The sequence below is a fragment of the Rhagoletis zephyria genome, unplaced genomic scaffold (assembly GCF_001687245.7).
Source record: "Rhagoletis zephyria isolate East Lansing unplaced genomic scaffold, Rhagoletis_zephyria_1.1 Rzeph_scaffold_01909, whole genome shotgun sequence".
NCBI lineage: Eukaryota > Metazoa > Arthropoda > Insecta > Diptera > Tephritidae > Rhagoletis > Rhagoletis zephyria.
Window position 1 is genome coordinate 6,832 of NW_016158993.1, and position 12,104 is coordinate 18,935.

A 12,104-nucleotide genomic window follows, 5' to 3' on the forward strand; every position below is an offset into this window, starting at 1 on the left:
AACTATCGCTATAATATGCGGGCACCCCTAGCTTAACTTCAATCTTAACTGCGTTAACTCGTTTCACTCTTCTTATATTCAATGTATATATTCCACTAATTGAGCCTTTTAAAATATTTATTTATTATTAAAGTTTATACAGTTAAGTTAAATTAATAACAGTGCATAATATTTTAATGAAGAACATTCATTTTAGTGTAAACATATGGGAATGTGCTGCAATTCGTACGATTTGAGATCGATGCGATCTGCAAAACCTTCTTCTACGTTATATATCTATATATATTGCCCACGAGTACGAGTTTCCAAAGTCAGATTGACTAACAGTGCCTCCTTAGCAGAAAAATCAGAAAATACCAGTCTGGTGAACACTAATAGTGCGGTGAGTCTGAAACATCGATTGACTCGTCCATTTTTAAGGAAACCTAGTCACATTTCTTGAAATCGCTTTTTATTTGGCCATGAATATCGTTTGGTCGGTCATCAGATAACGACACTTTTTTATTGCTGAGATTACGCTGTTTTTATTTTGAAAATCCTGAAACACAGATTCTGTCATGTCTAGCATAGAAAGATAAAAAGTAAATGAGTTCGTGAAAATTCAAAAATAAAAGCTTACTTATGTACCAAAAAAGCTTTCAATGGTTAAACTTTTTAATTCAATACAAAATATTCTGTTCATCTTCTTGTTTGCGGGCGCCTAAAATTTAGGTCGCGGGTTCAAGATAGGACTTACACAGAGTGAAGTATGCATGGCAGATTTCGAAAGACCAAGACTGAGCTACTACTCTATTCTTACTTTTAATTCCATTTTCTTGGTAACAACTAATTATCTATGTAGATCGTACAGATCAGCCAAGCTAGTTAGATTAGCTGTATATCTCAAACCAAAAATTAACGTTAAGGCAGCCTAATTAGAATTGCATATATTTATGCATTAAAATAATTGAAACCAATTCCATTATTACTCAAGATGTCTATTTTTTTAATATGTTTATTACATGTAACAAAAATATATGTATCTAGGTATGTATGTGGGAAGCTCAAAACATCCCTGTGCGAAAATGTAATCTATAGTAAGTAATTAGTAGTCAGTCAGTAGATAGATAGATAATTAATAGAGGTATGCACTGCGACCAAAAGGTCTATTGTGCCCTCAACCAATTACAGTACCTCATCTAATCCTAGAGAGCCCAAAAATTTGAGGACATCCCCAGGGATTAGCGATTGTATTGCTTCGTCACTTGGCCATTAATGGCCCAGGTACCTCTCCCGTCTTCTCGCGACCGCCTCGCATTCGCTAAGCAGGTGCACGGTAGTCTCCTCAGTCACGTCGCAGAAACGACATAGGTCGTTTGAGCAGATCCCTAGCTTGTGTAGGTGGCCTCTCAGTCTTCAGTGACCCGTCAGAAAACCTGTTAAAATCCTTAGTTTTCCTTTGGATAGAGTGATAATTGCCCTGGACCTCGTAAGGTTGTAGCCTCCCAGTAGGTGTTTTGCTTGACGTAGACCTGTAGTGTTACGGCAGTGTTGATTCCCTAGTCTGTTACTTTCTTTCCTTAGCTATTCCTTGATTGTGCTAGGTCCAACCGCTAGGAAGGGCTCAGGCGTTATATGCGACGAGGCGGCCGCCATTCTAGCTAGTCGGTCCGCTTCCTTGTTGCCCGCAACTCCTATGTGACCTTGTACCCAAGTTAATTGGATTTCGTTGTACTCTGCCAGGCTGTTGAGCCTATCGATGCACTCAAGAACCAAGGACGACTTGACCTCAAATGATGAGAGGGCCTTGAGTGCCGCCTGGCTGTCGCTCAATATTAAAATTCTCTCGTTACGGTAATTCCTACGTATGTTAATATCTGCACACAGACTGATGGCATAGACCTCCGCCTGGAAGATACTCGGTAATGCCCCCATGGGTACCGAGAGCTGTAGCCTCGGGCCGTAGACGCCAGCCCCAATGCCTTCCGGAGTCTTCGAGCCGTCTGTGTACCATTGCAACGAGCTCGATTGGATAAGCCTTTCCTGGCAAAGTTAACCACCTTAGGCCTGTCGTCTCTGGAGAGTAAAGTTAACGGAACTTGGGAGTCTAGCTTGTCTCTGTTCCTTAATGATAGGGTTTTGCCTCTGCCAAAGCCTTCTCTCGCGAAATTTAGTAGAGTTCGCTTTGCAGCCTGTTCTATGGTAAGGTGCAGCGGCTCGAACTCGAGAATCACCCCGTAATGCATACACATGCCAGACGTTTAAGCTTGGTGAGGGATTGCCTCACCGTGGTGAGAGTGGTTCTCGAGACCCAAGCCACTGCTCCATAGGTGACTATTGGTCTAACTATCATGGTATACATCCATCTCAGGATCTTGGGACTACAGCCCCAGGTCTTCCCCGCCAGGCGTTTGCATACCATTAGTGCCCTCGTAGCTTTGGAAGTGACCGCGTCAACATGTGCCTTCCACAGAAGTTTAGAATCCAGTGTTAGTCCCAGGTATTTAACTTCGGTGGCGACTTCAGTCAGTTAGTAAAACAACCCTTTTCACATTCGAAAATGCATTTTTTCCAGGGCGATGTCTTAATAAAAGTGGGGCAATCAATTTTGCATTACCTAGTATCGAGAAATGAATGTGTTTTAATATGAAATTTTTGGAAATTTTTGAATACATTAGAATGCTTTTTACATAGTTAGCAGTAATATAATCAAGAATTCATAAGAAATACATTATATTATTTATCACGCATGTAAAAAAAGATTCTCATTCAATAGGCACCCCGTGCTCGCTTTTTGTGTGTTCTTTAATTTCCGTTAATTTAAATTCAGTTGAGTTTGACACTTTTCAAGATTTTGACAGCAAAAAAAATCTTCTAACTACCGAAAAAATTCTTCTGGCCGATTCGACATCATTCATATAACATGTGATCGATAAAGCAGCCGTTGTACTTAACCGGAGCCTCTACCTACGATTTGTGTTAATCAGACATTGAACCTGCCTACTTCGGACTAAAGAGAGTCACTCTCACTGAGTGTTGCTCCCTCATTTTTGCGGCCATTTCCGAGTTAAAGAACGCTTTTTGGACTAAATCTGACTACTTCGGACTTTTTCTGACTATTTCTGGGAGAGAAGGAACGCAACTAATAAAAGGTTTGCTCAGAAAACAGTTTTGTCGCTCCTTCTTGACAAAATCGGTTCCTTAGCAAGGCACTGTGTGTGGGTTCGTGTGTGTGTGCAAAGCTTTTCTTCTTCTTCTTCTGCGTATCCAATGCCGGATGTTCGCGATTACATACAAAGCTTTTGTGAGGGAGTTAAGCGAGTGTCAAAACTCTTAATGTCACTGGTGAGCAAATCTCTAATTTTTGAGTCGTGGGTACTAAGTATGTACAATATCAAGAAAAATCAACGATCTGTAACGGTGAAATAGTGTTTACTTTTACACCAGCAACGAAAATATCAATCGATTGTGCTTTTGCAAACTGGTTTTTTGACTCATTCACGAGACAGTGGTTAGAGAAACAAAAAATTTAAACGACCAAGCATTCAAAAGCTCGTAGGTAGGTACCTACCAAGCGAAAATGCAAAAATGTTAATACATTTTTTTTGTATGTGGATATGTATGCACATTGTTGTATATTTTTATGTACATATGTATTGTATATATATATGTATATACATATATACATATGTATCGTCGTTTAAAGTGCAAAACCGTGTATCGGCAAAATGCAAAACCGCGTATGTGAAGTTATAGAAATTATTTTCTAGAGTGTAAAAACACTCATTTCAAAATGGTTCTCTTTTTTATAAAGCAATCGCATTTCTGGCTAGTATATTTCAGGACGAATGGATAATGATTGAGCCAAGAGCTTGTGGGATCAAATCCAATTTTTGGCAGCCAATGTCAGTTATGCGGTTTTGCAGAATGACGATACGCGGTTTTGTACTTTAAACGACGGTATGTATGTACATACAGCCTAACTAAATGTTAGTGTGTTGCATAGTGGTATGTTTGCAAACACAAACGCTAAGCCACTCGACTATTGGAAATTCAGTGTGCTTAGTCATTTTTTTTAATAAATTTTGTTTAAAACTTTATGCAAATTATCAAAGCTAACGGGGTTTAGCATAACTGATATATTTAACGCACAATTAACGCTACAGGAAACCGTTTGACCAGCAATATATGGACGATTACAAAACAAAAGCCGTTATTTCATTATCGCATAAAGTGAATAGCAAAGGTTTTTAGCCAGCTTTCATTTGTCTGAGTGATGGTTACTCAATCCTACAGTGATAAGTGTCGCAAATACAAAAATGCATAATAAAATGAGAGAAATTGTGATTCAGATTAGCGAGGCAAAGTGAATATTCTTTTCGAGCACTCTATACCAACATTTCTGCAATCCTATGTTTATCAGCGTGGATAAGATAAGATTAAAACAATGGGAAATATTTAGCACTGGAATTCAGAATAGTATCATCAAACTATTGTCCTTTATATTCCAGCGACTTAAGTTTGTTTTAAAAAGAGTGCCAATGAGACAGCGTACGTTCGCAGCTGGCAACTCCACCGACAATTGTTAAAAATCAATTGTTGCTCATCATAACTGTTCCAATTTCCCCCCAAGTTACGTGGCTGCCATTTGCAGAGCTCGGAGAATGAATTCACTAAAACTATGTATGTCCAATTATTGTGTTGGTAAAAAGGTAATATGTAAATCGCACGTATATCTATTTAGGAATTTGCTTCATATGACATACATACCTTAATCAGCTTCGAATTTGAAACGATTTCTCAACAAACATAAATTGGCCGTCGTCGACTCAGAGAAGGTCGGTCAGTTTGTTCGCCCTTGGAAGGGTAGTGGCAGGTTCAGTCCAGGTACAAAAATCAGTCCCAGCTTTAGTTTTTAGAGATGTACGTCGCTAGTGGGGCGTCCACCTGCCTGACGATGTCTTTTGTATTGCTGTACTTTACTTTTGCTCCTTGCGCACTGTTGAATAATTTACTATTTAATTAGCAGTTATATACTTTTTCATTCGTTTCACTTTTCGTCTATCTTTCACTGCTTTTTATCTCGTTTTTGCCACTGCTTTCACGTAAATTATACACAATGGCCCACTTTACTCCTTTTCTATTGATTTCGAGCAATTTAACAATTTTAATTTCGTAACTTTCTTCAAGTGAAACAACTATTTTTAATTATCGTTAAATATTTTCTAAATTTCGATTTTATCTTGAACACGGACTTGTTTTGACGGCATCGTCAATTTTTTCGTTTATGATGGCTCGATTTTCGTTTCGGAAGTAGCGCAAAACAAAATTGCTGACGACATTCAGCAGGGTTGCATTGAAAATCATTAGGCTTGTAGAGAGCGTTTATTTTATTTTGTTATATAAAAAAATACGGAATTATTGTTGGGTAGTTGCAAAGAACGTAAATCTATATCTAAATCTATACATCAGCGTATAATTCGTTAGTGTAATTTTTTACTTGTATACGGCCAACACCACCTTGTTAAATACGCCTTGGCTGGTGTCAAGAATGATGTTCGCTGCACCTTGAGTAAAAGCAAAAACCAAGGCGAATTTATACAAGGTGGTATTGATGGCGAATTTACATTTTCGCCGCGGTACTTATTAATGTCAAAATGATTGGGGTGTTCACAGTTCGTTCCAAATAGTGTCTCAAAATGTAGACGTCTACATTTTAAGACGTTTTCTAACCGTAAAATCTGTGGTGTTGTTGTTTCCCATACAAAATTGGAAAACGACGCCGTCTACATTTTGTCACACTCAAAGGTATGTTTTTTACGCGTCTACATTTTGCAACCTCGCAGCAGGGTTGCATTATGGCAATACTAATCACATTTTTTTTATTTATTGGGCACGTTTTCTGTATTTGCATTTAATTTGAGCGCAATTTCTGATGAAAAGAAACAAATCAAGGAAAAGAAATAACAAATATTAGGAATTGGTAATTAAGTTAAATAATTACAATTTTTCAGAAACAAAATCGAAAGGCGATATATAAAAAATGCACGCAAAGAGGAAATGTCTGGCAACACCAGCAAAGTTTTGAGACGATTTTGCGACGACTGCTAGAAAGGGGTGCTCACAGTTTGATGCTAAAGATGTCTCAAAATGTAGACGTCTACATTTTCAGACACAATTTGGAACGAACTGTGAACACCCCAGATGTGTTTCTTGTAATATGAATGCGCCTGGCTTACAACAAACACATCATTTTGACATTAATAAGTACCGAGGCGAAAATCTAAATTTGCCATCAAGACCACCTCGTATAAATTCGCCTTGGCAAAAACAAAACACATGTAAGGCGAAGAAATCAGCTGATTTTACAACACCACCTTCAAGGCGAATTTATACAGGTATTTTGTTTTTGCTTTTACCAGAGAACGTTTAAAACAGAGAAGCAGCTCTGTTTTAAACGTTCTCTGGTAAAATCCTGAAAAAATGTCAAACAGCAAAATTACCGAAACATTTAGGTTTCGAATAGAAGCGCATATGAGCCAAAAATATGGAAAACACGATTCAGGAGAGACTCGCCTATCAAAACCCGAATGTAGGAGCCAATAGAGCTTTTAATCATGATCCAACTACACAAGATCTGACAAGATGAAGCAAAAGAAAAAAGTAATTATCTGGCTGACGGTTGTAATTTCGGCGCCATGTTATTTTCTGTGAAAAGTAAACAAAGAATATGAAGACGAAGCATAAAGAAGAAATGCAGACAATGTTGTGCACATATTTGTGCTAACCAATTTATTATTTTTGTACGTGTTTTTGCATTCAATTACCGCGCACTTCATTTTAATTACATTTGCACAAAAAATCACTTAAAAATTAAGCTGCCTTTACATACGGAGATTTTTTGACAGGCGATAATCGCCTGCAAAAGTTGACTTGCTGTCTACTTTGAGGCAAGCGATTTTTGTATCACCATTTACACGAGCGATTTTTCCAGATTTTTTACTGAGATAAATCACCGACAAAATACATATAAAAAAAGAAGCAAAACAGAAATAGCAAACTTCAAAATTACGAACGTCACACACTTTTTCACAATTGCTATTACAAATGGCTGCTTCTCAAACGGTCTGATCTGTTCTAATTGGTTCATGGCTTTTAATACTGATTTAAATTAAAGATGTATATACAGGATCTCCCCCCTGAAAGGCTTCTTCATCCGTCGAAGCATTTTTCTTGAACCTTGGATCGACTAAGGTAAATACTGATAAAATAATATGTTGCGATAAGTGTTTTAGCCGTTATCATATAAATTATTAATGGAAGTTCTTTCTAAACTTGAAATGCATGTAATGGCTAGGGTTACCGAAAAGAAATACTATTGGGTACCGAAATCTGTTTTGAGTTTTGTTACCGAGTATTGGGTACCAACAATTCAGTACATCACTACACCCANCCAAATTCGGGTTTTCATGCAGAAACATAAAACTTAATTACATTGCTGATAATTTTAAATCAAAATAATTAAAATCCACAGCAACTTTGATGAGTAAAAAAGCGGTACAACGTTGTTTTCTTGGCGTTCATTGTGGCATACCTTTTGCGTCTGGCGCTTTGCTGGCAAAGTTATAAATGTCACGCAAAGCTACAAAGTTTTATCTGGCATCAGCTTAAGGTTACTGAAAAGAAATACTATTGGGTACCGAAATCTTTTTTGAGTATTGGTACCGAGTATTGGGTACGACAATTCAGTACATCACTACACCCAAAGCCGGGTGCAAGGCGAATTCGCCTTGGACAGGTGGTTGTCAAAGCGCACATTTGCCGGCAAATAAATTTGCAAATATAAACAAAGAGGCAATTGTATTAATAAATAAAATGAAATTTTGGGTTTTCCTCTTGACTTTAATAGCCCGACATCAGTATACCATTTCGCAAAGTGAGAACGCTTACTCTAGTAATATCTGCACAAAGGATAGCAACGAAAATTGCTCTTCCATTGAGATTGATGGTGTCGAAAATGGTAAACAATTGTTTAGTTTATAACCCCTTTTTATAAAATTCCATATCTATTAGACAACCATATAACTGAGGAAGTAAGAAAATCATTAGAGTCCTTTGTACTCTGTGCGGATGAAAATGATGTAGATTGTAGATGCCATAGCGATGTCTTAGTAAATGACCTCAAACCGTTTCGAAAAAAGGGGATCACTCAGAGTATGGTAAAGACTTCCGCCAAATATGGAACACGATACAAGATATTAAACCATCGTCTTTATCGCGACAAAGAGTGTATGTTTCCGGCGCGATGTAGTGGAATCGAACATTTCCTACTAAAACTTCTGCCCGAATTGCCTGATATGGATATGGTCATAAACACTCGCGATTGGCCGCAGGTACCATCAGGCCTTGGTGATAGAATAGGACCAATATTCTCATTTTCAAAAACAAAAGACTATTTAGATATAATGTATCCGGCATGGACCTTCTGGGCTGGAGGACCAGCCATTTCCTTACATCCGACCGGCATCGGTCGCTGGGATTTATTACACGAGAGTATATCAAAAGAAGCTGCAAAAACAGCTTGGTCAGAAAAACTTCCGTTAGGGTTTTTTCGGGGTTCTCGCACTTCGGACGAACGGGACGCATTGGTGCTTTTGTCAAGGCGTAGACCAGGTTTAGTAGATGCTAAGTACACAAAAAACCAAGCTTGGAAATCACCACTAGATACCCTCAATGCTGAACCTGCAAAAGAAGTGTTGTTTGAAGATCATTGCCGATATAAATACCTATTCAACTTTAGAGGTGTAGCAGCTAGTTTTCGCTTCAAGCACTTGTTTCTATGCAACTCGTTAGTGTTTCATGTGGGTGATGAATGGAATGAATTTTTTTACCCAGCCTTGAAGCCATGGGTTCATTATGTGCCATTGAAAAGTTATCCAAGCGAGCAAGATATTGAAAATATTATACAATATTTTCTCGAGCACGATAGTTTAGCTCGAGAGATTGCTGAACGTGGAAAGCAGTTTATTTGGAATCATCTCCGTATGCAGGATGTTGAGTGCTATTGGAAAAAACTGTTATCACACTACCAAACGTTAATTAAATATAAGGTTGTGTCCGACCCAGAACTTATTCCGATTAAACCTAAACAAAGAGTAGAATTATAAAGCATTTAAAGAATCTCAAAAGTATTGCAAAATTATAATAAAGCTAAAAAATCGCAAAGTTTACAAAACGTCGATTTGTTTACTATGATAAATTTGAGGTTAAGTTTGTAGTCAAAATTAAACGTCAAAGTCAGATGGCTTTAATAGTTTTTGTTATTGCATCAAAATCACAAAGTGCATTTGCATTAAAGTTGTGTAAAAAATAAATTAAAGTTACAGTTCTTGTTGATTTTAAGTTATAAGACAAATGTCTTTTCGGGAGGCATATAAATTAGCCAGTAAGCAATCGATTCGCTGGTTTCCCGGACACATGGGGAAAGGGCTAAAACAAATGCAGCAGAAGTTGAGGTCCGTGGATTGTATTGTTGAAGTACATGATGCCCGCGTTCCTTTTTCCGGACGAAATCCGGAATTCAAACATACTATATCCGGTGGTGCAAAGCCCCATATTCTTGTACTGAATAAGAAAGATCTTACAGAAATTCGCGAACAACGGAAAATTGCCAAGGAGTTGCATGAACGTGAAGGTATTGAGCACGTTGTGTTTACCAACTGTAAGGACCAGCAATGTGCAGGTGTCAAACGGGTGATACCTTTAGCGCACAAACTAGTTTCGTCATCAGACCGCTATAACCGGACAGGTTTGCAAGATGCAAGTATCATGATAATTGGAGTACCAAATGTTGGTAAAAGCTCGCTAATAAATGTACTACGTAACAAAAATTTACGCAAGAAAAGTGCAACGCAAGTTGGAAATACTGCTGGTGTAACCCGTTCTGTTATGGAACGAATAAAAATCAGCGTGGACCCATTGATTTATATGATTGACACACCTGGAATTTTAGAACCCTGCGTAGCTGATGATGAAATGGGTATGAAGTTGGCGTTAGTGGGTTGTTTGCCGGATCATTTAGTGGGAGAAGAGTTAATTGCTGATTATATGTTATACTGGATGAATAAGCATCACCGATTTGAATATGTCAAAGCAGTTGGACTAGAACATCCAACGGACAATATTGCAGAAGTTCTAGTGTCATTTGCAAAGAGCATAGGAGTAGAAAGAAAATTAAAAAAACTCGATGGCCAAGTGGTAAATCTGCCGGATGTTTTGGTAGCGGCTCGCAAGCTTATCAAAAATTTTCGAAATGGCGACTTCGGTGGTGTTAATCTAGACAGATGATGTATTTTTCTGCAATAAAAATTTTAATTTTTTTTTTTTATGAGTTATGTACTTGTAATTTATTGGAATGCACATAAGCATTAAAAATAGCAAGGAACTTATGTAGAAAGCCCTTAAAAATGCCAGATTATCCTTTTTTAATTAATTATAAGTTTCGATGAAATAGCAAATGAGGAAGCAGCACAAGTAAGCAAAACTGTAGCGTGAGGTTGATATGGCTTCTGTTGCTCTAATAAAGACCAGGCATATTAATTTTTCTTTAAAATCTCTAATGTACAGACATCGGCCGGTTAAAATTTTATTATATGTAAAGAAATGGTGAAATCATATTTTGGTAAAAACTTTACTGCAAAGCTGAAGTATCTAAAAGGGGCACATCTATTGCGATATTGCCAACGCCGGGTACTGGAATAGAATATGAAACTGCAGTAGCATCAACGCTTCCAGTGCTTTCATTAGCGGTGTGCTGCGTAATGTCATCTGCAGCCAAACTTGTATTTACATTATTTACAGCATCTGAATCACCAGTAGTCATTTGTTCGTTGATGACCGTAGGTTGTAACTCATTCATATTCATTACACGTAGTTCATCGGGAACACCCAGCAAGCGTTCGTTAATGACGCGCTGAAATGGCGAACGTCTCTCGAAAAAGTCAATTACAAACTCGGGATTTTTCTGTCGCACTTCTTCTCCTGCGACCAAGTCAAGCTCATCACAAAATTGCCACTTTATTAAATATGATACATCACCGGTTTCGTCAGTTGCTCCAACTATTTGCTCCATTGCAAGACCACGTTCATAGCCCCGAGGCTTTTGGATTTCTTCAACTTTGGGTTTCTTCTCTCCCCGTTTCTTTGATTTAGCTCGAGACTCTTCAAACTTTTGTATCAAAGCTGGACAGTCACAATTCTCCTCCGGTTCCCATGTATTTTCAGCGCTGTAAGCAAATTTGGTAGAATATAAAAACGTACATACAAACATGTCGGCTTCAAACACTCTCACCTTGGATATCCTCGCCATTTAATGAAATATTCAACTTTTCCTTCTGGTGTTATTCTTTTGTCACAAATCTTCTCCACCACAAACCCAGTTTCCTTTACTGCACGCACCATTTTATTAATTATTTGAACAAAATTTTGGATTTTCGACAATTTCCACAAATATGGCGTCTATCATGAAAATAACAACCACACGGTTGCATCTCTGGGAAATTTTCGAATGAATATCCCATATATTTTCCCGTGGTGAAATCGTTAGCCCCTCATCATCCNCAGTTTCCTTTACTGCACGCACCATTTTATTAATTATTTGAACAAAATTTCGGATTTTCGACAATTTCCACAAATATGGCGTCTATCATGAAAATAACAACCACATGGTTGCATCTCTGGGAAATTTTCGAATGAATATCCCATATATTTTCCCGTGGTGAAATCGTTAACCGCTCATCATCCAATAGGAGCGTTCCTTAACAAACCGCTTGAGGGAAATTTGAGCAAAAATCAAAATTTTTTGATTTTCTGGCCGCCATGTTGATGTTTGATCAAACCGCTTGCGTTGTGTATAGCAAAACCTCCTCATTCGCAACGAAATTTTCACCGAGTAAGGACGTAAGAGAGGAAAATGAAAGAAAATCATAATATTTAGCATTGCGAACTGGAAGAAAACTAAAATTCTTTGCTTGAACGAGTCATGTTTGCATGGTGTATGGCGAAATGGGAAAAGTAGGTTTGAAGAATGTTTGACAAGCCGCTTGTGTGGTGTATTTCGCTCTTAA

General features: G+C 37.9%; 4 protein-coding genes across 5 annotated transcripts in view; 3 read left to right on the forward strand and 1 right to left on the reverse strand.

Annotated features, from left to right (window-relative positions):
* The first annotated feature begins 7,752 nt into the window (after nt 1-7,752).
* LOC108365540 (O-glucosyltransferase rumi-like) lies at nt 7,753-9,209 on the forward strand. Its single transcript, XM_017619590.1, has 2 exons — nt 7,753-7,999; nt 8,053-9,209. Exons 1-2 carry the CDS (start codon nt 7,855-7,857, stop codon nt 9,144-9,146), a joined length of 1,239 nt encoding a protein of 412 aa, XP_017475079.1. The 5' UTR covers nt 7,753-7,854; the 3' UTR covers nt 9,147-9,209.
* The window catches only part of LOC108365541 (O-glucosyltransferase rumi-like), a 7,085-nt gene continuing 2,743 nt past the window's right edge, over nt 7,763-12,104 (forward strand). The window contains exon 1 of the mRNA XM_017619591.1: nt 7,763-7,777. The gene's annotated coding sequence lies outside the window, so the exon portion shown is untranslated. The remainder of the gene's footprint in view (nt 7,778-12,104) is intronic.
* LOC108365543 (mitochondrial GTPase 1-like) lies at nt 9,300-10,610 on the forward strand. Its single transcript, XM_017619593.1, has one exon. It carries the CDS (start codon nt 9,394-9,396, stop codon nt 10,324-10,326), a length of 933 nt encoding a protein of 310 aa, XP_017475082.1. The 5' UTR covers nt 9,300-9,393; the 3' UTR covers nt 10,327-10,610.
* On the reverse strand, nt 10,616-11,690 carry LOC108365545 (chromobox protein homolog 3-like). 2 transcript variants are annotated; one of them, XM_017619596.1, is made up of 3 exons: nt 11,645-11,690; nt 11,330-11,460; nt 10,616-11,264 (listed from the first exon to the last, which is right to left on the reverse strand). In XM_017619596.1, exons 2-3 carry the CDS (start codon nt 11,437-11,439, stop codon nt 10,670-10,672), a joined length of 705 nt encoding a protein of 234 aa, XP_017475085.1. In that variant the 5' UTR covers nt 11,440-11,460; nt 11,645-11,690; the 3' UTR covers nt 10,616-10,669. The 2 variants fall into 2 exon arrangements, with proteins under 2 accessions (XP_017475085.1, XP_017475084.1); XM_017619595.1 differs by lacking the exon at nt 11,645-11,690 and having other exon boundaries at nt 11,330-11,527.

Bases quoted from the DNA above. Each gene is read 5' to 3' on its own strand.
- LOC108365540 (XM_017619590.1), top strand. From the start codon at position 7,855: ATGAAATTTTGGGTTTTCCTCTTGACTTTAATAGCCCGACATCAGTAT. The intron at 8,000-8,052 runs GTAAACAATTGT...CATATCTATTAG, and splicing joins GATTGATGGTGTCGAAAATG to ACAACCATATAACTGAGGAA.
- LOC108365543 (XM_017619593.1), top strand. From the start codon at position 9,394: ATGTCTTTTCGGGAGGCATATAAATTAGCCAGTAAGCAATCGATTCGC.
- LOC108365545 (XM_017619596.1), bottom strand. From the start codon at position 11,439: ATGGTGCGTGCAGTAAAGGAAACTGGGTTTGTGGTGGAGAAGATTTGT. The intron at 11,265-11,329 runs GTGAGAGTGTTT...ATTTGCTTACAG, and splicing joins AAATGGCGAGGATATCCAAG to CGCTGAAAATACATGGGAAC.